Source organism: Galeopterus variegatus, unplaced genomic scaffold (genome assembly GCF_000696425.1).
Source record: "Galeopterus variegatus unplaced genomic scaffold, G_variegatus-3.0.2 Scaffold1097, whole genome shotgun sequence".
In the NCBI taxonomy this organism is placed as follows: Eukaryota; Metazoa; Chordata; class Mammalia; order Dermoptera; family Cynocephalidae; genus Galeopterus; species Galeopterus variegatus.
Window position 1 is genome coordinate 313190 of NW_007727208.1, and position 24728 is coordinate 337917.

General features: G+C 33.5%; 1 protein-coding gene across 2 annotated transcripts in view; it reads left to right on the top strand.

The window, feature by feature from the left end:
* Window positions 1-24525, top strand: part of LOC103592150 (chromosome unknown open reading frame, human C4orf47) — a 33491-nt gene extending 8966 nt beyond the window's left edge. The window contains exons 3-7 of one of the 2 annotated variants that reach the window (XM_008574753.1): window positions 6262-6399; window positions 6501-6576; window positions 10739-10918; window positions 15007-15176; window positions 24298-24525. In XM_008574753.1, coding sequence (XP_008572975.1) covers window positions 6262-6399; window positions 6501-6576; window positions 10739-10918; window positions 15007-15176; window positions 24298-24346 — 613 coding nt within the window. In that variant the 3' untranslated portion in view covers window positions 24347-24525. The remainder of the gene's footprint in view (window positions 1-6261; window positions 6400-6500; window positions 6577-10738; window positions 10919-15006; window positions 15177-24297) is intronic. The other variant, XM_008574754.1, reaches the window with a different exon arrangement.
* The last annotated feature ends 203 nt before the right edge of the window (window positions 24526-24728 follow it).

The following is a 24728-nucleotide window of genomic DNA, read 5'->3' on the forward strand; positions in this document are numbered from 1 at the left end:
AAAATAGACTTCAAGTCAAGGAAAATAAAAAAAGAAAGTCATTAAATAATGATAAAGGGATTGATTCAAAAAGAGGATATAACAATTCTAAATAAATACAGACCCACCTAAGGAACACCCATTTACACAAAGCAATTACTGTTCGACCTAATAGGAGAGAGAGAGATTTCAACACAATAATATTTGGAGACTTGATACCCTACTTTCAGCAAAGGACAGAAAATTAACCAGGAAACATAAAAATTAATCCCTACTATAAGCTGACTGGATCTAACAGACATTTATAGAACAGTTCATCCAACAGCTGCAGAATACACATTCTTCTCAGCAGCTCATGGAACATTCTCTAGAACAGACCATATGGTAGGTCACAATACAAGTGTCCACAAATTTATAAAAATTGAAATCATATCAGCTATCTTGCCTGACTACAATGGAGTAAAAGTAGAAATCAACAACAAAAGGGACACTAGAAACCATACAAATATATGGAAATTAAACAACATGCTCCTAAACAATGAATGGGTCAAAGAAGGAATCAAAAGGAAATTAAAAAATTTCTGGAGACAAATGAAATTGAAAAAACAACATACCGGAATCTATAGGATATAGCAAAAGCAGTTCTAAGAGGGAAGTTTATAGCAATAAATGCCTACATCAAAAAAGAAGAAATGATGAATTCCTTTGAGTGTATATCCAGAAGTGGATTGCTGGATGGTATGGTAGTTCTATCTCTATTTGAGAAACCTCCATACTGTTTTCCATCATGGCCATACTACTTCACAGTCTCACCAACCAGCAATCCCATTTCTGGCTATATACCCAAAGTAATGGAAATCATCATGTCAAGGGGATTTCTGCACTCCCATGTTCATCACAGCTCTATTTACAAAAGCCAAAATATGGAACCAACCTAAGTGTCCACTGACAGATGACTGGATAAGGAAAATGAGGTATATATACACAAAGGAATACTACTGAGCCATAAAAAACAAACAAAAACCCTGAAATTCTACCATTTGCAGCAACATGGATGAGCTTTTAGAAAATTATGTTAAGCAAAATAAGCCAGACACAGAAAGAGAAATACCACATGTCCTCACTCATAAATGGGTGCTAAGAAAGAAAGAAGGAAGGAAAGAGAGAAAGACAGAAAGAAAAGCCTACAATAATACATTGATCTTTCAGAAGGAGGGAACAAATCTTTTGGTTACTAGAGGTGGGAGGTGGAGAGGGAGAGGGGGGTTGGGTAGAGATTGGGTAAGGGGCATAAAGAATAATTACAATTTGTAGTAATGAATATGCTAATGATATTGATTTGGTCAACACATGTTGGACACAGGTGATGGTAGTCAATGCTATACCCCTAAACTATGTATAATAAATTATGCTTCAATAAAAAAAATTAAATTAAATCTAAAAACATTGATAAAAGAAATTAAAGAAGACATAAATAAATGAAAAGGCATCCTATGTTCATGAGTGGAAAGGTTTAATATTGTTAAAAATTTCCAAACATCACAAAGCTATTTACAGATCCAGTGCAATCTATATTAAATTCCCAGTGGCATTTTTTTCCAGAAATAAAAAAAAATTAATTAATATGGAACCACAAAGGACACTGAAGAATCAAAGCCAAAATTGGATCTTTATGTCACACCATATATAAAAATCAACTCAAAATATTTTAAAGTCTTAAACATAAAACCTTGAAATTTGTCTCTATGATGATTTCTTGAATATGACACCAAAAATACAACAACAAAAGCAAAAATAGGTGGGTGAGACTGCCTCAAACTAAAAAATCTTCTGCATGGGAAAGGAAACAATTAACAGAGTGAAAAAAACAAGATACGAAATGGGAGAAAATATTTGCAAACCATATATCTGTTGAGGGGTTAATAACCAAAATATATAAAGTACTCCTACAACTCAATAGCAACAACAACAAAGAAGTAACTTCAACAAAAAAATAGGCCTTGAAAGGACTTGAATAGACATTTCTCTGAGGAAGATGTACAAATGGACAACAGATATATGAAAAGGTGCTCAACATTACTACATATCACAAAAACGCAAATTAAAACCACAATAAAATACCACCATACACCTCTTAGGATAACCATTATGCAAAGAAAAAGAAACAAACAAACAAAACCAAAAAGCAGAAGAAAAAACAAAACAAAAACCAAAAATACGCTAGTGAGGTTGGGGACAAATTGGAGCCATTGTGCACTGCTGGTGAGATTGTAAAATGGTGCAGTTACTATGAAAAACAATACAAAGTTTCCTCAAACAATTCAAAGTAGAATTTCCATATGACACAGCAATCCTTTTAGGTATTTATCCAAAAGTATTAAAATCAGTATCTCAAAGAGATATTTTTACTCCCATGTTACTTCCAGAATTATTCACACTGGCCAAGAGGTAAATACAACCCAATCTTCATCTACTGATGAATGGATAAAGTAAAAGTGGTATATACATACAATAGAATATGATTCAGCGTAAAAAAAAGAAAATGTCGCATATAGAACAATCCGTTTGTACCTTGAGGGCATTATGCTAAGTGAAATAAGCAAGCTGCAGAAGGACAAATACTTCCATTTATATGAAGTATCTATAGCAATCAAACTCTCAGTAGCAGAAAGTAGAATATTGGTTGCTGGGTCTGGGGGAAGGGGAAAATGAAGAGTTGTAATTCAATGGGTATAGAGCATCAGTCATGCAAGACCAAAAAGTCCTAGAGATCTGCTATACAACAATGTGCGTGTAGTTCACAATATTTTACTGTACACTTAAAATTTGTTAAGAAGGTACATTTTATGTTATTTGTTTATATCACAGTAAAAAATATGATGTGACATTAAAAAAAAGACTTTAAATAAACAACCTAATGTAACACTTCAAGGAACTAGAAAAAGAACAAACTAAACCTAAAATCAATAGGAGGAGAGAAATAACAAAGATCAGAGAAGAAATAAATAAATTAGAGATTTAAAAAACAGTACAAAAGATCAATGAAACAAAGAGTTGGTTTTTCAAAAGGATAAAATTTATAATCCTTTAGCTAGACTAATGAAGAAAAAAGACTCAAATAAATAAAATAAGACATGAAAAAGGAGCCATCACAACTGCTACCACAGAAATACAAAGGATCATAGGAGACTTTTATGAGCAACTACAGGTGAACAAATTGGAAAAACTAGAAGAAATGGATAAATTCCTGGACATATACAATTTACTAAAGTTGAATCATGAAGAACTAGAAAACCTAAACAGAGCAATAATGAGTACTGAGATCGAAGCAATAATAAAGTCTCCCAACAAAGAAAATCCCAGGACCAGATGGCTTTACTGCCAAATTCTACCAAACAGAACTAATACCAATTGTTCTCAAACTTTTCCAAAAAATGAAAGATGAGGGAGTACTTCCAAGAGGCCTGTATTACACTTATGCCCAAACTGGAAAAAGACACAACAAAAAGAAAACTTCAGACCAATGCCCCTAATGAACACAGATACAAAGATCCTGAACAAAATACTAGCAAACAGAATCCAACATACATTAAAAAGGTCATTCACAATGATCAAGTGGGATTTATGCCAGGGATGCAAAGATGGTTCAACATATGCAAATCAATAAATGTGATACTTCACTTCTACAGAACGAGGGGGAAAAAACTCACATTATAGTTTCAATAGATGCAGAGGAAGCATTTGGTAAAATCCAACACCCTTCATGATAAAAACACTAACAAATTAGGTATAGAAGGAATGTACCTCAACACAACAAATGCCATATACAACAAACCTGTAGCTAATATCATACTGAATGGACAAAAATTAGAGGCTTTTCTTCTAAGATCTGGTACAAGAGAAGGATGCCCACTTTCTCCACTCTGATACAACACAGTACTGAAAGTTATAGCCAGCACAGTAAGGCAAGAGAAGGCAATAAAGGGCATACAGATTAGAAAGGAGGAAGTCCAATCATCCCTATTTGCAGATGACATGATCCTATACACAGAAAACCCTAAAGACTTCACCAAAAAATTACCAGAAGTAATAAATGAATTCAGTATAGTGGCAGGATACAAGATCAACACACAAAAATCAAGAGCCTTCCTATATGCCGATAACAAAACAGCTGAAGAAGGAATCAAGAAAGTCATCCCATTCACAATAGCTACCAAAAAATGAAATAACCAGTAGAGAATTTAACCAAGGAGGTGAAAAAAACCCTACAATGAAAATTATAAGATATTGGTTTAATAAAAAATGAGTAAGACACAAATAAATGGAAATAATATCCAGTGTTCATGGGTTGGAAGAATTAATACCATCAAAATGTCCCTATTACCCAAAGCAATCTACACATTCAATGCAATCCCTCTTAAAATACCAATGATGTTCTTCACAGAAAGAGAAAAAATGATCTTAAAATTTCTATGGAAACACAAAAGACCCCTATAGATAAAGCAATCTTTAACAAAAAGAACAAAGTTGGAGGTATCACACTTCCTGACTTCAAAATATGCTATAAAGCTATAGAAAACAAAACAGCATGGTACTGGCATTAAGACAGACCAGTGGAACAGAATAGAGGGCCCAGAAACAAACCCATGCACTTGCAGCCAACTGATTTTCAATAAAGGTGCCAAGACTGTACAATGGGGAAAGGACAAGCTCATCAATAAATGGTGCTGGATATCCACATGCAAAAGATTGAAACTAGAGTCCTATCTCTCACCACACACAAAAATCAACTCAAAATGGATAAAAGACCTAAATTTAAGATACCAAACCAAAAACCTACTAGAAGAAAACATAGGGGAAGTGCTACACAAAATGGAAGTGGTCAGTGCTTTTTTGAGCGAGACTTAAAAGGCACAGACAACTAAAGCAAAAACACGCAAACGGGACTACATCAAACTAAAAAGCTTCTGCACAGCAAGGGACACTATCAACAAAGTGAAGAGACAGCCTACAGAATGGGAGAAAGTATTTGCAAACTACACATCAGACAATGAGCTAATATCCAGAATATATACGGAACTCAACAGCAAAATGCAAATAACTTAAAAAATGGGCAAAGGACATGAACAGAAGTTTTCAAAGGAAGACATACAAATGTCCAATTGGTACATGAAAAAATGCTGTAAATCACTAATCATTAGGGAAATGCAAATTAAAACCACAATGACATATCTCATTCCAATTGGAATGGTTATTGTCAACAAGACAGAAAATAACAAATGCTGGTGAGGATGTGGAGAAAAGAGAACCCTCCTGTATTGTTGGTGGGAATATAAATTGGAACAGCCATTGTGGAAAACAGTATGGAGGTTTCTCAGAAAGCTAAAAATAGATCTACCTTATGACCCAGCTATTCCACTACTGGGTATAGACCAAAGTAAATGAACTCAATATATCAAAACGACACCTGCATTCCCTTGTTCATTTCAACACTATTCACAATAGCCAAGAAATGGAATCAACCTAAATATCCATTAACAGATGAATGAATAAAAAATCCTGTGGTATATATACACAATGGAATACTACTCAGCTATAAAAAATAAATATACCCTATTATTTGCAGCAACATGGATGGAACTGGAAACCATCCTGTTAAGTGAAGTATGTCAGGCACAGAAAGACAAATACTGCACGATACATGATATCACTCATGTTTGCAAGCTAAAAAAAAGTTATCATAGTAGTAGAGAATAGAATAATGATTACTAGAGGCCAGAAAGGGAGGCAGATGGGAGGAGGAGAAATGGTGGAGTAAAGGGTACAAAACTATGGTGTCTACCCTAAGTGAATCATTTTGCAGTATATGCATGTGTTGAAAGAAAACACTGTACCCCACAAATATGTATAAGTAAATGTTAAAGTTATAAAAGAAACCACACACACACACAAAAGGGCCTGTTTATGGATATAGTTAACTGAGTTAATGGGAACTGTTCTGCTTTACTGAATATTATGAAATTCTATTTATGTGGAACATTTAAAATAAGCATAAAAATATTAAAAACATATCTCAAAATTTGTGACTTTGAAAACTGAGAAAAATAAAATTATATTAAAAACTAAAAAAATTTTTTTTCTTACAAATTCAGGCTAAGCCAATTCCATTGCATGTTTTTCTCCTTTTCCAAACTTTTAAAAAAATTATAGTACAATATATATAACATGAAATTTGCCATTTAAACCTCCTTTTAAAAAAACAACAAAAAAATTGTATTTAAGATGTGGATTAGGAAGCTACTACGGAACAATTGGTGGTCCAGTTCCATTCTTCAGTGCACTGTCAAAACCCAGAGAAAAATATCAGGCACCTGGAAAGAATTTATACACAAACCCAGGAAAGAAAGGAACTGGATATGGGTAAGGAATTTTTAATACTTTCATATCATTTGTTTTGAATTTTTTTAAAAATTAAAAATTTCTGAACCCTGAAATCACCATCACTTATTTTCCTTCCTTAGCTATGCCAATGTTACCATAGGTAAACAGTTTTCACACTCTGCTGATTTCTATGATGCACCAAAACTAAATTATAAGGTAAAATAATCTATTTTGAATTTTTTCAAACTTTCTCTTATTTGGATAACTTTGAGAATTCACTTGTGATCTAATTTGGTTTGTATCACAGGGGAAATGGCAGATTGATGTTTATGAATTGTGATAATTTTACCTTTTTGATATTAGATTTCCACATCTTGTTGTAGATCTTCTCAGCTTTTTCCAGAATGAATTTTATCTCCTGCTGTAGATTATCACATCTGTCCTATATCTCCTTAAACTAACTGTGCAACTTCTATTAACTTGACCTGATCAACTATGTTCTATTTTAAGTACAGAGTCATATCTTAACCCTTAATCTTATTCCCACCACACCCTAATGTCTTGTGCCAAAGAAAGTAAAGGTAATACTTTTGGGCTGACCAAGAACCATAATGTAGTGATTACTAGAGGCTGGGAAGGGTAAGGGGGTTGGAGGGGGGCGCAAGGAGAGGTTGGCTAACGGATACAAAATTACAGCTAGATAGGAGGAATAACCTCTAGTGTTCTATGGCACTGCAAGGTGACTACAGTAAACAATAATTTATGGTATGTTTTCAAGTAGCTAGAAGAGGGGATTTGAATGTTGCCAGCATAAAGAAATGATGGATATGCTAATTACCCTGGTTTGATCATTGCACATTGTGTACATATATTGAGATATTGCACTGTGCCTCATGAATGTGTGCAATTATTACGTGTCAATTAAAGAAAAGTTTACCACCACCACATTGTGACATTTGGGGATAAGCCATATAAATATGTCAATACACTAATAAAACTTTGACAGTTTTTAGGAAAAAAACTAATAATTTTATTTTTTACTTTATTATTTTTTCCCTCTCATTCTCTTTTCTGTCTCCCTCTTCCAATTATAAGAATCAAAAATTAATAATTTAAAAAAGAAGCTATTACGGTGAGCAAATGGGATGAAGGAGTGGTAGGGTGCAGGGAGAAAGTGGGGGGTAGGGAGTGGATGAATACCCTGTAGGAGAGAAAGTGAAAGGATGGGAGAAAACCGTTGCCTTTTACAATGGCAAAAATAAAAACTAAAATGTACTGGCATATGCCTCTTACACTCACTTTATACAGTATTTGACTTACAGTAAAACCTGTTTATGTATATGGGAATGTCTATGTGTGAATAAATAGAGGAACCCTTATAAATTTTATAAGAATGATGTAATTTAACAATATCAATATGACTCAAAGAAAGCTGATAGTAATAAAAAGTTAAGTTAGTTTGGACTTTAAGCAACAGAAATTAAATGGCAATCACGTTGTTACTTTTTTTTGTTTTTGTGTTTTTAGGTATGTAGGCTTCAGCAGTTTTGCTGTGGTGATTTTAAATGGCAATGGCAGTGTGAGATAGGATAGTGGCCAATTCTGCAAATGATCATGTCCAAACCCAGGAAAAGTTTTCTATTAAATTGGGCAGAAACTTTGGTCATGTGAAAATAAGCAACTCTATTTCTATGTATGGATTACGCAGTTTATATAAAATTGTATATAAACTACTTTTCATCTGTAGGAATAATAATGCATACATACTGAATAACTACATACAATATAATTTTATCAGTGGCCCAGTCTTTCTCCTAAACTTTATAAATATAAGATACTTTTCTCTCCTTATATAAAAGCTCTCTTATTCTCATTTTCAGAATAAGTCAGAAATTTTATGTTCCTTGATTTCCAAAAATTAACTCTGAAAGTAATTTGGAAAAATGCATCTTGCTTTTTCTTTTAGTATTTTAAAAAGGTCACTCCACTTGAATTGCTCGAATTGTTTCTGATGAGAAATCTGCTGTCATGCTCATTTTTGTTCATTTATATGTAATGTGTCTCTTTCTCCAGCTACACGTAAGGTTTTCTTTTTGTCACTCATTTGAGCAATTTGATCATGATGTGCCTTGGTGTCTCTCTCTCATACTTCTTGTGCTACTAGGAGTCTATTGAGCTTCCTAGATCTGTGGGTTTATAGTTTTCATCAAATATGTAAGATTTTCTGCCACTATTTCTTCATTTTTTTTAATCCCTCCCTCATTCTCCTTTCCTTCAGAAGTTACAATTACATGTGTATTGGGTCTCTTGAAATTGTCCCACAGTTTACCGATGCCCTATTCACTTTTTAAAAATTCTCTTTTTTTCCTTCTCTGTATTCGCTTTGGATAGTTTCTATTGCTATGTCTTCAAGGTCACTAATCTATTCTTCTGCAATGTCCAATCTGCTATTAATGCCATCTAATGTATTTTTTAATCTCACACATTGTGATTTTCCTCTCTAGAAGTTTGAGTATTTTTAATATCTTACATGTCTCTACTTAATTTTTGAACATTTGGAATACAGTTATATTTACTGTTTTAATGCACTTTTCTGCTAATGCTAACATCTATGACAGCCTTGTTTGATATTGAATCGTTGATTTTACTTCTCAGGGTGGGTCATGTTTTCCGACTTTGCTTTACTGGTAATTTTTGATTGGATGTCAAGAACTGGGAATTTTACCTTGTTGAGTGCTGTATATTTTTGTATTCTTATAAATATTCTTGGGCTTTATTCTGGAATGCAGTTAAATCACTTAGAAGTGGCTTGCTTTTCAGATCTTCCTTTTTAAGATTTGTTAAATCTTAGTTTGTTAGGTGGGACAGGAACAGTTCTAGGTCTAGGGCTAATTATTCCCTACTACTGAGGCAAGACTTTTCTGGCTACTCTACCCAATGCCCTGTGAATAATGTAATTTTCTAGCATAGCTGATGGGAACCAGCACTATTCTCAGCTTCATGGGACAGCCAGACACTGTTACCTCTAATTTTCTCAGGTGGTTCTTTTCTTGGCTTTGAGTAGTTTTCTCACACACATGCTGATTACTACTCAACTGAAAACTCTAGGGAGGAGTTGGTAAAACAAATACAATATTGTTCTGATCAAAGGTGAGCACACTCTAGTAAAAGGTGATCCTTAAGACATTACTTTATGATAACATGCATGAGAATTACCTGGTGTGCCTGTTAAAACTGCAGATTAATGGACCATACAGCATACCAATGCAGTCAGAAATCTTTGAGTGAAGAGCTGATAATTTGTAATTTAAATAAATTATCAAGTGATTCCCATGAAAACTACATTTTGAGGAACACTGGCTAAAAGGATACACAGAATAATTACCACCATCTTTGTGATGTGGAAGAGGGGAGAGCAGATCACCAAGAATGGGTGACAGTTCTACAGGCTGGAGAAAGAAGTTAAGCAAAAGCAGGAGAAAAATCTAAAAGTAGTAAAAAATTCTGAAAGTGCTAGAGCAGCATTCCTAGTAGTGAAAATTAGTCTTCTCTTGAATAACTACCTATTTTAAAGTTCATTTATCAAATGTTTTCAGTTCAGTTTGTTGAATGATGAAATATTAGATTTGATATTTGCAAAAAAGTGAGAAAAAACTATTAATATTTACTTTGTCTTTTTGAATCTATATTTCATAACATGAATTTTTTTTGCTACTTTCTTAACAGCTATCAATTTTAATACTTAGTATTGTCCCATAGAAAAGATTGCAACATAGGAGGGAAAAAAAATCTGTTTTGCTTGAATACTAGGTAGCTATAAAAATGTCATAATGTAAAAATTAAGTATTTCTTGTTCTTAGAAGTAAAAACTGACATTTATTGTAGGCCTACTAGGTGCTTTATATTCATAATCTCATTTAATCTTTACAACAGCATTTAGTGGGAAGGGGAGATAATATCACCCTCATTTACAGTTGAAGATGTGACACTGAAAGAATAACTTTCCCAGAAATGCTGAAAAATGCTAAAAAGCAGGAAGGAGCTAGGGTTTGAACTAGAGACCAGTCTTTTTTTTTTTTTTAACATCATTCCACTCAGATAGTTAATATAGATTTGTTCTGGTGATGAATAGATTTCTATACCTGAAAGAAATTTGAGTGAATAATGAATAATCATAGTTCTTGCTTGTTCATAAGTTGGCATATCTTTTATATCATAATAACAGAACTTAACAAAGGAATGTTTAAAAATAGTGCACCCAGAAGTATGTATCAAAGAATCTACGTGTTTATATTAAAATTTTTAGAAAGATTTGACTCTAAGTTATTTTCAAATTATGTAATTTATGCTATGTAACATCCAACTCTCTCTTTTACAGCGAGATAATGAAGAACACCTTCGTCTACTTAAAGGGTCACCTTTCAAGTTAAATCTTTACCCAAGGGAATATTTTGACAGTAATCCTTATTTTTCGGAGAAACCTTTACCACCAATTAAAAAAGAAGAAAAGAAAGTATTACTTTCAATCCCCTTTAAACCCTCTTCTCCTGGTAAAAAGGTATGTTAAAAATTCTAGAATAAAAAAAAAAATTAAGCCTTATAAAGAAATACTGCCTCTTGCTGTCAAAGCATCTTATTTCCCACATAAATAATACTTTTATTTGTATGGATGCCAAGAAACCGTGAAATCCATTTTTACAAAATTAGGTAAAGTCACAAAACATGATTATAGTGTAGGGGATAAAGAACCTTTTGTAATGAAGTAATTATTAATCACTTCAAATGTATTTGAATTTACAATGAATTTTTGAAGTGCTTCTGTAGATCCTAGGCCTAGTTTTTCTTAAAAGCAATGAAAAGCCAAACCGTTTTTTAGTTTTTGAAGTGGCGTTCAAAATAACTGTCTCCCTACTGCAGAAGTTTACAAGTGAGAATAAAAATGAAAATTCTCTGACAATGTATAAATCTTACTTTTAGTATATATATATTTTTCTGTGAATTGCTTGTTTACTTTCCTTGTTGACTTTCTATTAGGATATTTATGTTTTTCATATTGACTTGTAAGATCTTATATATTAAGGATACTGTTTTTTTGTCATTTGTGTTGAAAATAATTTTTCTAGTCTGTTAGAACTTTGACTTTGGTTATGATATTTTGTGCTGTTCAGAAATTAAATAATTTGATGTAAATTTATCAATTTCTTGTGGTGAGATTTATGTCATTTTCAGAATTACCATCAATATTATTAGAACACTATGCCTTTTTAATTTCTTCTGTTAGTCTTTTTTTTGGGGGTAGCTGGCCAGTATGGGATCAAACCCTGGACCTTGGTGTTATTAGCGCCACACTCTAATCAACTGAGCAAATCGGCCAGTTCTATTAGTCTTTTTTGCATTTCAGTCTTTATCTGAAATGTATTTTGACATAAAGAGTGAGGTTAGAATTTAGCTTTTATGTTTTTCAAAATCTAGTTTTTGAGACATGAGGAAACTTTGGGGGTGGATGGAAATGTTCTGTATCTTGGTTGTGGTAATGGTTTCAAGGGTGTATACGTCTGTCAAAACTCATAGAATTGTATACTTCATTTTATTCTTATTTTTTTGGTGGCTGGTTGATATAAGGTCCAAATCCTTGACCTTGGTGTTATAACCACACTCTAACCACCTGAGCTACCTGGCCAGCCCTGAATTGAAAACTTTAAATGGGTGCAGTTTATTGAATGTGAATTAGACTTCAATAAAACTGATTTTTTCAAAAGCCTATTGTTCCTAATCTCACTCATGGAATAATTCAGTTTTAACACCACTGCTTTGCAGTGCCAGATCAAATCAAAATTCTCATTTTTGAGGGTATATTTCTGTTTCCAGTCTATTTGACTGATTTGTTCATTTCTGCAAAACTGCTTTTAAATACTATAACATTTAATATTGGATGGTCTAGTCTTGTCTTTTTGCTCTTTAAAGAAGTTTTAATGGCTATTCTATATTTATTCTCTAGAACTTCAGAATTATTTTGTAAAGTCCCAGAAAAAAAGACCTTTGATACTTTGCTGTAAAATTAAATCCTTAGATTTTCAGATGCCAACATATTTATAATTTGAATCTTCTGATCTAGAAATAAGCCATTTATAAAAACATTCTTTCATGTCTCTCATAGAGTTTTACATTACATAGGTTGATATATCTTTTATTCCTAGTTTTTTTTTTTTTTTTTTTTTTTTTTGTGACCAGTAAGGGGAACGTAACCCTCGGCTTTGTGTGGTCCGCACCGCGCTCAGGCAGTGAGCGCACCGGCCATCCCCATATAGGATCTGAACCCGTGGCCTCGGCGCTCCCAGCGCTGCTGCACTCCCAGCGCCGCACTCTCCTGAGTGAGCCATGGGGCCGGCCCTATTCCTAGTAATTTTAAGACTCTGGTCAACAGGTGTTTTTCCTCATTATATTTTCCTTCATATTATTTGTCTTTACAAAAACATTTGTAAAATAATTGGTCACTTCATTAAACTTTCTTATGTTCTAATGGGTATTCTGTTGATTCTCTTTGGATTTTCGGGTATATGATTATATTATCTGCAAATAACTTTGCTCCCCCCTTTCCAATATTTGTATTTCTTATGACATGCTCATGTCCAATTGCCTAGGCCAACAACTGTGGCCATCCTTACCTTAATCTTGACTTTAATAGGGATACCTTTACTCTTTCATTTTTGTAGTTGCCCAAAATAGGAATAAATCAGGAATATATGTTGAATTTTATTGATGGTATAATCTATTTAAACCAAATTTTTTTCTCTGTATTTGTTACAAGGTGAATGATAGTAACATATTTCCTGGTATGAATCTCACTTGGCTGTGTCGTATTAATCTTTAAATATAATGCTGTGCTTTATTTGCTAACATTTCTTTAAGTTCTTTTGCATCAATAAAGTGATTGGACCGCACCTTTTTTTTTTTTTTTAATGTCTTGTTCTATTTTAGTACAAGTGGATGCTGGCAACTTAAAATAATCAAGTGATCTGCCTTCTTCTTTTGTGTTTTGTAATGGTTTAAATAGCAGCAGAAATATCTTTTACTTGAAGGCTTGAAAGAATTTACATGGGAAGTATTCTAGGCTTAGCCCTATCATGGGGTAGCTTTTTATCAACTTTCTTAATTCTTGCATGCATGGCATTCATCTGTTTTCTACCTCTTTTTGGTCAATTTTGATCAGTCATATTTTCTTAGAAAATCAGCCATTTCATTCAGGTTTTTGAGTTTATTACCAGAAATTAACAAAAACATTATTTTATGTTTTTGGATATTCCATATAGGGTATGGATTTACCCTACTCCTTTTTCATTCTTACTTCTAATATAGATTTATTTATTTTTAAAGCAGAATCTGGTGGGTTTATTTACCATGTATTTTTCTGTTTTGCTTGTACATTTAAAAATTAATTTGTTTTTCTTAAGTTTCCTTATTATTTTGCTCTTCAAAATTACCCATGTGTCCTCAATCTGCAAAATTTCAAATTATAACTGTATCTTTTTTTTTTTTTTTTTTGTCCTTTTTGAGACCGTCTGCACCGCGCTCAGCCAGTGAGCGCTGTGAGCGCACTGGTCATCCCTATATGGGATCCGAACCCACAGCGGGAGTGCCGCTGCACTCCCAGCGCCGCACTCTCCAGAGTGCGCCACGGGCTCGGCCCTATAACTGTATCTTTCAAATGAATTAAATCTTCATTCCCTATATATTTGGCTTAGATACTATGAACAAAAGAATGCTTAATTAAATGGGTTATTATGATTCTATAGAATTTTCTTGGTGACTATATATAATACTAAGGTAAAAATCTTGTCCATTCAGTTAAAAAAGTCAAAGCAAATATTTGTCTCTCTTGTGTTTAAGTCAAAATATGTTTTGATTGAGTTTTCTTAATTAGCTACAAGAAAAGTAGATCACATTTTCCTTCCATCTTTTATTTCTATGTGCCATTGCCTTTTTTTTGCAAGGCGGGGGTATCTCTTCCATCATTAACTGGCATTTAGTAAACTCATGTTATGACAGGCTCCATGTTACCTATTCCCTGTCAAAATATATCTGACATAGGTCTCATTCCCTCAGTAGTAGGCTCACTCCCTAACTAGGTGATGGCCTGATCTGATAAATTCTCACTAAAATATTAATACTTGGCAATAGTTCAGAATATTACCTTACTATAAACATCTCCATTTTTATAGAGAACTTTTGGGATTATAGTGTTTAACTTGGCAATAGTTCAGAATATTACCTTACTATAAACATCTCCATTTTTATAGAGAACTTTTGGGATTATAGTGTTTAACTTGGCAATAGTTCAGAATATTACCTTACTATAAACATCTCCATTTTTATAGAGAACTTTTGGGATTATAGTGTTTAACTTGGCAATAGTTCAGAATATTACCTTACTATAAACATCTCCATTTTTATAGAGAACTTTTGGGATTATAGAATTAGTGTTAGGGAGATCCTTTGCTGATATTTGAATTAAACAGTATATATGACTTTCTTGAATTGCAAAAACCAGCTCCATAGAATACAAAAATATGTATAAACTTCTTCACAACCTAATTTTATAGAAGCTTTATACAAAGCAACGTTAAATTGTCTCATTTTTATTTGTAGGGTGGTGGAATGAAGGCAGGAACATTTGACCCTTACCCATCACATTCTGATGACCCTTATGTGGTTAAATTGGCAAAGCACATTTCCAGAAAAGATGAAAAGATTTTCCATCCTCCAAGTGGACCAAAAAGCAGACCAGTTGAAAGTATAATGACTTTGAATGTCAGGAGGTAGGAATATCTTACGTTTAGTCCATAAACCAAGAAAAAATTGTTTTCAACTCTTAGACCTCTTCAAAATAATATCTCTATTTACACACACTTTTAAGAGTGACATATTTGGGTGAATTTGGAAATCTTAGCTCCTTTCATATACTGGCCCTCCTTTGTAGAAGTTCTTTCACATTTTCTGAAATTCCCAGTTGAAAAGCTTAATTTATCTGTGCCAAACTATTTAGTCCATAATTTTTAAAGCTAGTCCGTAGCACCTTATTTTGAGTCATTTGAGACTATTTAGATACTTGTAGTTCAATTAGTAGTACATGTTAACATTGGCTATTTCTCAAAGAGAATTTCTCAGCAATTGTGAGGAACCCTGAAGATGCTTGAGAGTTCTGTTGGTTAACTTTGAAATAACTTTCTGTAAAAAGAGGAAATATTCTGGTTAATTAAAAACACTAACCTCATTTACAATGCTTTGAGAAAAAGTATATGTATATTATAAAAGTCTCTTAAAACTTTAATTTTACACCAGTTCTGAACACCTTCAAAATTGAAAAAAAGTTCTTTGGCATTTCGAATATAAATTAGAAAAAAAAAAATGTCATTCTGTGTGTGTGTGTGTGTGTGTGTGCACATGCCTGTGTGCAAAACCATAAAGTGGAAGAATTCATTTAAGTACCTTTCTATCTATTCATTGAAAAAGTAGTAAAGCCATTTAAGCTAATTTACACATTTTTAGCTTTGTTGTAATCATACTATGAATTAGGTAAAGGATAACAAATTTGCATTCTTTTATAAAAACAGTAGTCTACCTTTATCATTTGGGAATAGTGGTTATAATTCCAACATTATTGTTATATCACAAAAATAAGACTGCCTTTGATTACAAAGGTGTATTTTTTTTTATTCTTTTAAAAATTTTATCAATATACAATGTAGTTGATTTTCATGTCCCTTTACCTATTCCTCCTGCCCCCTCCCGCTCCCCTCTCCCACCCATCAATGTCATATCTGTTCACTTGTCTTAACAGGTTCGAGGAATTGTGATTGTTGTGTCTTCTTCCTCACACCCCCGTTTGATTGTGTATTTATTTATTTTTAGCTCCCACAAATAAGTGAGAACAAGTGGTATTTCTCTTTCTGTGCCTGACTTATTTCATTTAATATAATTTTTTCTATGTCTATCCATGTTGCTGCAAATGGTAGTATTTCATTCTTTTTTATAGCAGAGTAGAATTCCATTGTGTAGATGTACTACATTTTCTGTATCCACTCATCTGATGATGGATGTTTGGGCTGGTTCCAACTCTTAGCTATTGTAAAGAGTGCTGCAATAAACATTGGAGTACAGGTATCCATTCAACATGATGATTTCCATACCTCTGGGTATATTCCCAGCAGTGGAATTGCTGGGTCATATGGTAGATCTATCTGTAATTGTTTGAGGAACCTCCGAACCATTTTCCATAGAGGCTGCACCATTTTGCAGGACGACCAGCAGTGTAGGAGGATTCCTTTTTCTCCACAACCTTGCCAGCATTTATCATTCTCAGTCTTTTGGATATTAGCCACCCTAACTGGAGTGAGATGGTATCTTGGTGTGGTTTTGATTTGCATTTCCTGAATGCTGAGTGATGTTGAGCATTTTTTCATGTGTCTGTTGGCCATTTGTATATCTTCCTTTGAGAAATGCCTATTCAGCTCCTTTGCCCATATTTTAATTGGGTTGCTTGTTTTTTTGCTGTAAAGTTATTTGAGTTCCTTGTATATTCTGGATATTAATCCTTGGTCAGATGTATATTTTGCAAGTATTTTCTCCCACTCTGTTGGCTGTCTTTTAAATCTGTTAATTGTTTCTTTTCCTGTGCAGAGCTTTTTAGTTTGATATAATCCCATTTATTTATTTTTCCTTTGGTTGCCTGTACTTTTGGGGTTGTATTCATGAAGTCTCTACCCAATCCTTCTTCTTGGAGTGTTTCCCCTATGTTTTCTTTATGGAGTTTTATTGTTTCAGGGTGTGTATTTAATTTTTTTATCCATTTAGAGTTGATTTTGGTATATGGTGAGAGGTATGGGTCTAGTTTCATTCTTCTGCATATGGAAATCCAGTTTCCCCAGCACCATTTGCTGAAGAGGCAGTCTCTTCCCCAGTGTGTAGACTTAGTGCCTTTGTCAAAGATCAGATGGCTGTAGGTGTATGGGTTGATTTCTGGATTCTCTATTCTATTCCATTGATCAGTGTTTCTGTTTTTATGCCAGTGCCATGTTGTTTTGGTTATTATAGCTTTGTGGCATAGTTTAAAGTAAGGTAGTGATATGCCTCCAGCTTTATTTTTTTTGCTCAGAATTGCTTTGGCTTTTCGTGGTCTTTTGTTATTCCATATAAATGTTAGGATAGGTTTTTCCATTTCAGAGAAAAATGTCATTGGAATTTTGATGGGGATTGCATTGAATTTGAGGATCACTTTGGGTAGTATGGATATTTTCAAAATGTTAATTCTTCCAATCCAAGAGCATGGGATATCTTTCCATCTTCTTGCATCCTCTTTAATTTTTCTCAGCAGTGGTTTGTAGTTCTCATAGTAGAGAATTTTTACATCCTTAGTTAACTTTATTCCTAAGTATTTTAGTTTTTTGATGACTATTGTAAATGGGCTAGCTTTCTTGATTTCTTTTTCTGCATGTTCACTGGTGGAGTATAGAAATGCTACTGATTATTGTGTGTTGATTTTGTATCCTGAAACTTTGCTGAAATCATTTACCAACTCTAAGATAAATGAGAGGCTTTTTCTAGAGGCTTTAGGCTGTTTGATATCTAGGATCGTGTCATCTGCAAATGGGGACAGCTTGACTTCATCTTTTCCAATCTGGATGCCCTTTATTTCCTTCTCTTCTCTGATTGCTCTGGCTAGTACTTCCAATACTATGTTGAATAGGAGTGGTGAGAGTGGGCATCCTTGTCTAGTTCCTGTGAAAAAAAGCTGAAAGCTTTTCCCCATTCAGGATGATATTGGCAGTGGGCTTATCATATATTTCTTTAATTATGTTGAGATACTTTCCATCTATACCTAACTTGTAGAGAGTCTTTATTATGAATGGATGTTGAATTTTGTCAAATGCTTTTTCGGCATCTATAGAAATGATCATATGGTCTTTGTCTTTGATTTTATTGATGTGGTGTATCACATTTATTGATTTGCATATTGATTTGCACATTGGTTTGGTCGTTGAACCAACCTTTCATCCTGGGATGAATCCTACTTGATCATGGTGTATAATTTTGTGTATGTGTTGCTGTATTTTGTTAGCTAGTATTTTATTGAGGATTTTTGCATCTATATTCATCAAAGATATTGGCCTGTAGTTTTCCTTTTTTTTGTATCTTTGTCTGTTTTTGGTATCAGGGTGATGTTTGCTTCATAGAATGAGTTTGGGAGGATGGCCTCTGTTTCAATCTTTTAGAATAGTTTGTAGAGAATTGGTATCAATTCCTCTTTGAAGGTTTGGTAGAATTCTGCAGTGAGCCCATCTGGTCCTGTGCCTTTCTTTGTTGGGAGCCTTCTGATAGCAGCTTCAATCTCTTTTGTTGTTATTGGTCTGTTCAGATTTTCTGCATCTTCTTGGCTCAGTTTTGGTAGTTTGTGTGTGTCCAGAAATTTATCCATTTCCTCCAGATTTTCAAATTTGTTGGCATTTAGTTGTTTATAGTGGTCTCTAATGATTTCTTGTATTTCTGAGGTATCAGTTGTAATATCACCTTTTTCATTTCTAAGTTTTGTTATTTGGGTCTTCTCTCTTCTTTTTTTAGTTAGCCTTGCTAATGGTTTGTCAATTTTATTTATCATATCAAAAAACCAACTTTTTGATTCATTGATCTTTTGTATCATTTTTTGAGTTTCTATTTCATTAAGTTCTGCTCTGATCTTAATGATTTCTTTCTGTCTGCTAACTTTGGGTTTGGACTGTTCTTGTTTTTCTAGTTCTTTAAGGTGAAGCATTAGGTTGCTTACTGCCATCTTTCCATTCTTCTGAAGTAAGCATTTAATGTGATAAATTTCCCCCTTAATACTGCTTTTGCAGTTTCCCACAGGTTATGGTATGATGTGTTGTTATTTTCATTAGTTTCAATAAATTTTTTGATTTCCTGTTTAATTTCTTCTTGGACCCATATGTCATTAAGTAGAATGCTGTTTAATTTCCATGTGTTTGTATAATTTCCAGAGTTTCGTTTGTTATTGATTTCTAATTTTAATCCATTGTGATTTGAAACAATAGATGGAATAATCCCAATATTTTTGAATTTGTTGAGACTTGATTTGTGACCTAACATGTGATCATATGGAGAATGTTCCATGTGCTGATGAGAAGAATGAATATTCTGAGGTTGTTGGATGGAATGTTCTGTATATATCTGCCAAGTCTAATTGGTCTAAAGTGTTGTTTAGATCTTGTGTTTCTGTGCTGATTCTTTGCCTAGGTGATCTGTCCAATATTGAGAGTGGGGTGTTCAGGTTCCCCTGCTATTATGGTATTAGTGTGTATCTCATTCTTTAGGTCTAATAGTGTTTGCTTTATAAATCTGGCTGTTCCAACATTGGGTGCATATATATTTATGATTGTTATGTCTTCTTGATGGATAAATCCTTTCATCTTTATATAGTGGCCTTCTTTATCTCTTTTTATAGTTTTGGTTTAAAGTCTATTTTATCAGATATAAGAATAGCTACTCTAGCTTGTTTTTCATTTCTGTTTGCATGGTATATCTTTTTCCATCCTTTCACTCTTAGTCTACGTGTGTCTTTACAGGTGAGGTGAGTCTCTTGAAGGCAGCATATAGTTGGGTCCACCTTTTTAATCTAGTCAGTCAGTCTGTGGCTTTTGAGTGTGGAATTTAATCCTTTTTACATTAAGAATTGTTATTGAAAAGTGTTGATTTACCTTTAGCATTTGACTGATTTTTGTTTGGATGTCTTAAGTATCTTCTGTTCCTTTCTGATTTACTGTTTGTCTTCTGTATTTCTTGGTTTCTTGGGGTGGTAGATAAACTTCTTTTCTCTTTATTGTTAGAATTTTTATTTTAGTAGTGGGTTTTGTTTTTTCTCAAGTATTTATGGCAGTAGTGGTTGTTTTTAGGTACCAAACCCAGTACTCCCTTGAGAATTTCTTGTAAGGCTGGTCGTGTGGTAGTGAAGTCCTGCAGTTTTTGTTTGTCTGAGAAATATACTATGTGTCCTTCATTTTGGAAGGATAGCCTTGCTGGGTAAAGTATTTTTGGCTGGCAATCTTTGTCTTTTAGTATTTTGAATATATCATCCCTTTCTTTTCTGGCTTTTAGGGTTTCTGATGAAAAGTCTGATGTTAGCCTGATTGGGGCTCCCTTATAGGTGATTTGACACTTCTCTCTTGCAGCTTTTAGGATTCTCTGTCTTTGAGTTTTGCTGTTTTGCCTATAACATGACTTGGAGAGGACTTTTTTGGGTTGGGTATGTTTGGGGATCTTTGAGCCTCCTGAATCTGAAGATCTGTGTCTTTCCCTAAACCTGGGAAGTTTTCTGCCATTATTTTGTTGAATATGTTTTCAATGCTATTTCCTTTTTCCTCCCCTTCTGGAATACCCATGATTTGGATATTTGCGTGCTAAAGGTTATCTGTTATCTCTCTTAGATTTTCTTTAATGTTTTAAATTCTTTTTCTTTTTTTTTTTTTTGTCCACCTGTGTTACTTCAGCATCTTCAAGGTCAGAAATTCTCTCTTTTGCTTGTTCTAGCCTGCTGGTTAAACTGTCCATTGTGTTTTTTATTTCATTGAATGAATTCTTCAGCTCTGCAAGCTCTGCTACATTCTTTTTCAGGGCATTGATTTCTTTGTACATTTTTTCTTTCAGGTCCTGTATACTTTTTCTCATTTCATTGTGTTGTCTAACCTAGTTTTCTTGTATCTCATTTAATTTCCTTAAAATTGTTGCTCAAAATTCTTTGTCAGTCATTTCAAAGACTTTCTGTTCTATAGGATCTAGAGTTTGAGAGTTATTATTACCTTTTGGTGGTGTTGTGCTTTCTTGATTTTTCATATTTCTTGTATCTTTCCAGATAGTGTTTAGTCATTGTAGCAGGGATTTCACTATCCACTTGTTTGACCCTAATGTTTGGCTAGGATCCTGCAGGGTCTGCCAATTTGGCATGGCTGCCTTGCTGCCTGTGGGCAGGAGGCTTAGGCCCCTCTGGGCTGAGGGGATTGGCCTGGGCTGGGAATCTCGCAGTGGTACCTGTTCTGATGTGGGTGGCTCGGGGCCATGTGGGGCCAGTGGCTTTAGGGCCTCTCTGGGTGGTGTGCATTGGCCTGGGCTGGCAGTCCCACAGCAGTGCCTACCTGCTCCGGCACAGGTGCCTTGGGGTGCATGGGCCTGGCAGCTCTTGGGCCTCTCTAGGGGCCTCTCTATGGGTGGTGTGCACTGCCAAAGGTGTATTTCTGATTCACTGTCCGTTAACTTCATTAGAATCATATATTTACCAAAGGAATTAACCAGCTAAGGACAATTTAAAATTTTAATAAATAAATTTAAAAACACTAGTGCTATATGTTACCTTTTACCTAACCAGAAATATAATCTTGAATGTGTGAATTAGTTTGGGAAAGAAGACATTACGTAAGTTGATATTATCTTAAAACTTTGACAATTTGGAGCATTCTAACTGAGGTGATGTTCATATTCTTATTTCTCTTATTACTCACGAGACTGTTGAGAAGAGTCAGTGGTCCCTTGATATCTAACAATATTTTTTCACCTTATCCACTCAACTCAGCTTGCATCCAGGGCTTTAGTATGCATCAGCTTTTCTGACTGAATTATTTTAATCCATTTGGTGAGTTGTTTAAGTTGAAAAATAAAGTCTTTGGGCATCTTAACCTTTATATAATTCCGGGACTTATCTAGCACTAAATTTTGTGTTGAGAGTTTTCAAGATAAAAAAAATGATTTTAAATAAGGAAAAATAAAAATTGCATATACAAGAGGTCTTCAAAAAGTTCATGGAAAGATTCATATTATCTTTTAATTCCATTTTTCCACAAACTTTTTGAAGTACTTTCGTAGTTTGTTACTTTGAACGTGAATATCTACAAAATGAATGCATGTAATCCCACATTTTTTTCTGATGTATATGATTACTCTATTTTATATACTTTAAGATCTATTTTTTTCTTAAAAAAATGATATTATCCTCTTCCGGTCTCATGGGGGCATTATCTTGAAATATACACCATCTAGTTTCAAACATTTGAAAACCCAATACACAGAATTGAAGGGCACTTTGTAATGTGGTTGTGGCCTACTTTCATGTTGTCTTTCCCCTTTTCATTTTCATGCATGCTTTGTTTCAGCCACATGAAATACATACACTATTTTTTTAGCTTCCCTGTTACATTGCTAATAAATTTATTCATTCTGCCTTCTACCTGCTTTCTGTCATCTCTCCTATAAACCTTTACTAATATCCTCAGATGGAGTCTCTACTGAACTTCTCTCATAACCCCTGACTTTTATGTATCATAGTCATCTTGTACATTTATACTGTGTACTATAGTTATTTTGTACATGTAGCTGTGTTTGATTTTTATATTCTTTAAAACACTTACTGAAATATTCCCCAAATAGCAAGTGCATAAAAAGTGTTAAAGTTATTTTTTTGGCATTTGTTTATGTCAGTAGCATTAACTACAGCATGCTGTGTGTATATCTATTACTTCTAGCCCTCTGACTATTACATGTCCATCTGTATTAAATCATGTGTGCGTCTCGTGGTGAATATTGGAACGAATGTCTTTCTTCCAAATTCAATTTCAGCATTGTAGTATCACTGCAATTAACTGGATACATAGTACATTCAAATTTTATGTAAAATAAAATAACAATTCTCCCAAACTATAATACAAAATACTTTGACAAAAGCTCTTATAGCTATGGCACCATAAAATTGTATATAGAAGTTAAACCATGCAATAAATACAAAATCACTGATTTATGAGGTGCTATTATAGGTGAGGTAGTGTAGGTGAAATGAATAGTCTTTATTAGATGTAATAATTAGCTAATTAAAGCTTTCCAGTCCTAACATTTGTTGCCAATACTTTATATGGGTTCAAATGAACAGGTTTTGGAAATATATTTTGAATGATGTCTTAACCCACATGGGTTTTAATAAGTTAATATAAATGATAACCGTGATGATACAACTTATTTATGCATATTTTGTCCTCATAGCACTTTGGTAACAATTTTGTGGCATAAGTAAGGAAGATTCATTTTAACCTAGTGAAATTCAAATATTCTACAAGAATAAGTAAAACCTGATCTGCATCACTAACCGAGTTTTCTTTACATACCAGGGTAAATTTATGTAACTTAAACTGTTGTCTATTGGAATGATATTCTGTGTGGGTTAGTTGGTATAGTATTGAACTTGGAAACAGGAAGATAATGGAGCTTTTTTACTATGTCCTTTGACCTTTATCCTTTGGCAAGCCACCTATCAGTACTCTGCCAAACTGTATCTAATAGAACAGGCAGTAAAATTGAAATTTTCCTTACCACACCCACTCTCAAATACAGTGGATGGAATTTTTTGTGTGTTTGTGTGAGGCAGTTTCAGGTTTTCTGTGTGTTCTTTTCTATTCATAGAACAAATCTGAGAAAGTTCTATGATGCTTAGCATACATGTTTGGAACCGGGAAAACAAATCTTCCTGTTTAGTAATATCTTACTAACACATCTTCCATATTCTATTTATAATTTTAAGTTTATCAAACTAAGTTTCTTTTTCCATTATCACAAATATTATCCTAAATCAAGTTTTAGCAGTTTTTACTCTAATTTTAAAACTAATAAAACTTTGGACAGTAGTATTTAAAATTGATTCTGTAATTGTTTTTCCTTCTTAAATTACATTTTCTAAGTATATCTGATTTTAATAAAGTGAAGTTTTTAAAATTGGTGAGAGAATTTTGTATATGGATTGTTAATATGTTTAAAATGTATTAGTTTTAAAATTTTAGTGCAAAAAATTTTATAAGAATGTACAGACATATTACCTGCACCTATAAAATTAAATGTGCATTTATTTTCCAATTTTAGGGCACTAAATATGAAGAACTACAAGACTGCTTCAGTCCAATCCTATTAGCAACTGGAAACCAAGTAGTTTTTTAGATCCTGACTGCAAGTAATTATTTGAAAAAAATATAAGATGTTGTGGAACATATAGCCCAGGCATTTAGAAGAAATTTAAACCTGCAACTCATATACTTTTCCTCATTTCACTACTACTACTTAATTAATAAATAGTATTTACTAATAATTTAACATGTGATTGGTGATCTATGTTTTCACCTCTATATTTCTGAGCAGAATATAATATTTAGAAGTTTTATAAAATATGGAAGTATATTCTATCATTTGAAAACTTTTACTCCTAGTGTTTAAAATTGCAGGGTTGGAGGGTAGAAGTAGAGGTGGACTGGAGAAGTAGAAAGTGCACAGTAAATTCTTAACTTACTGTTTCTTCT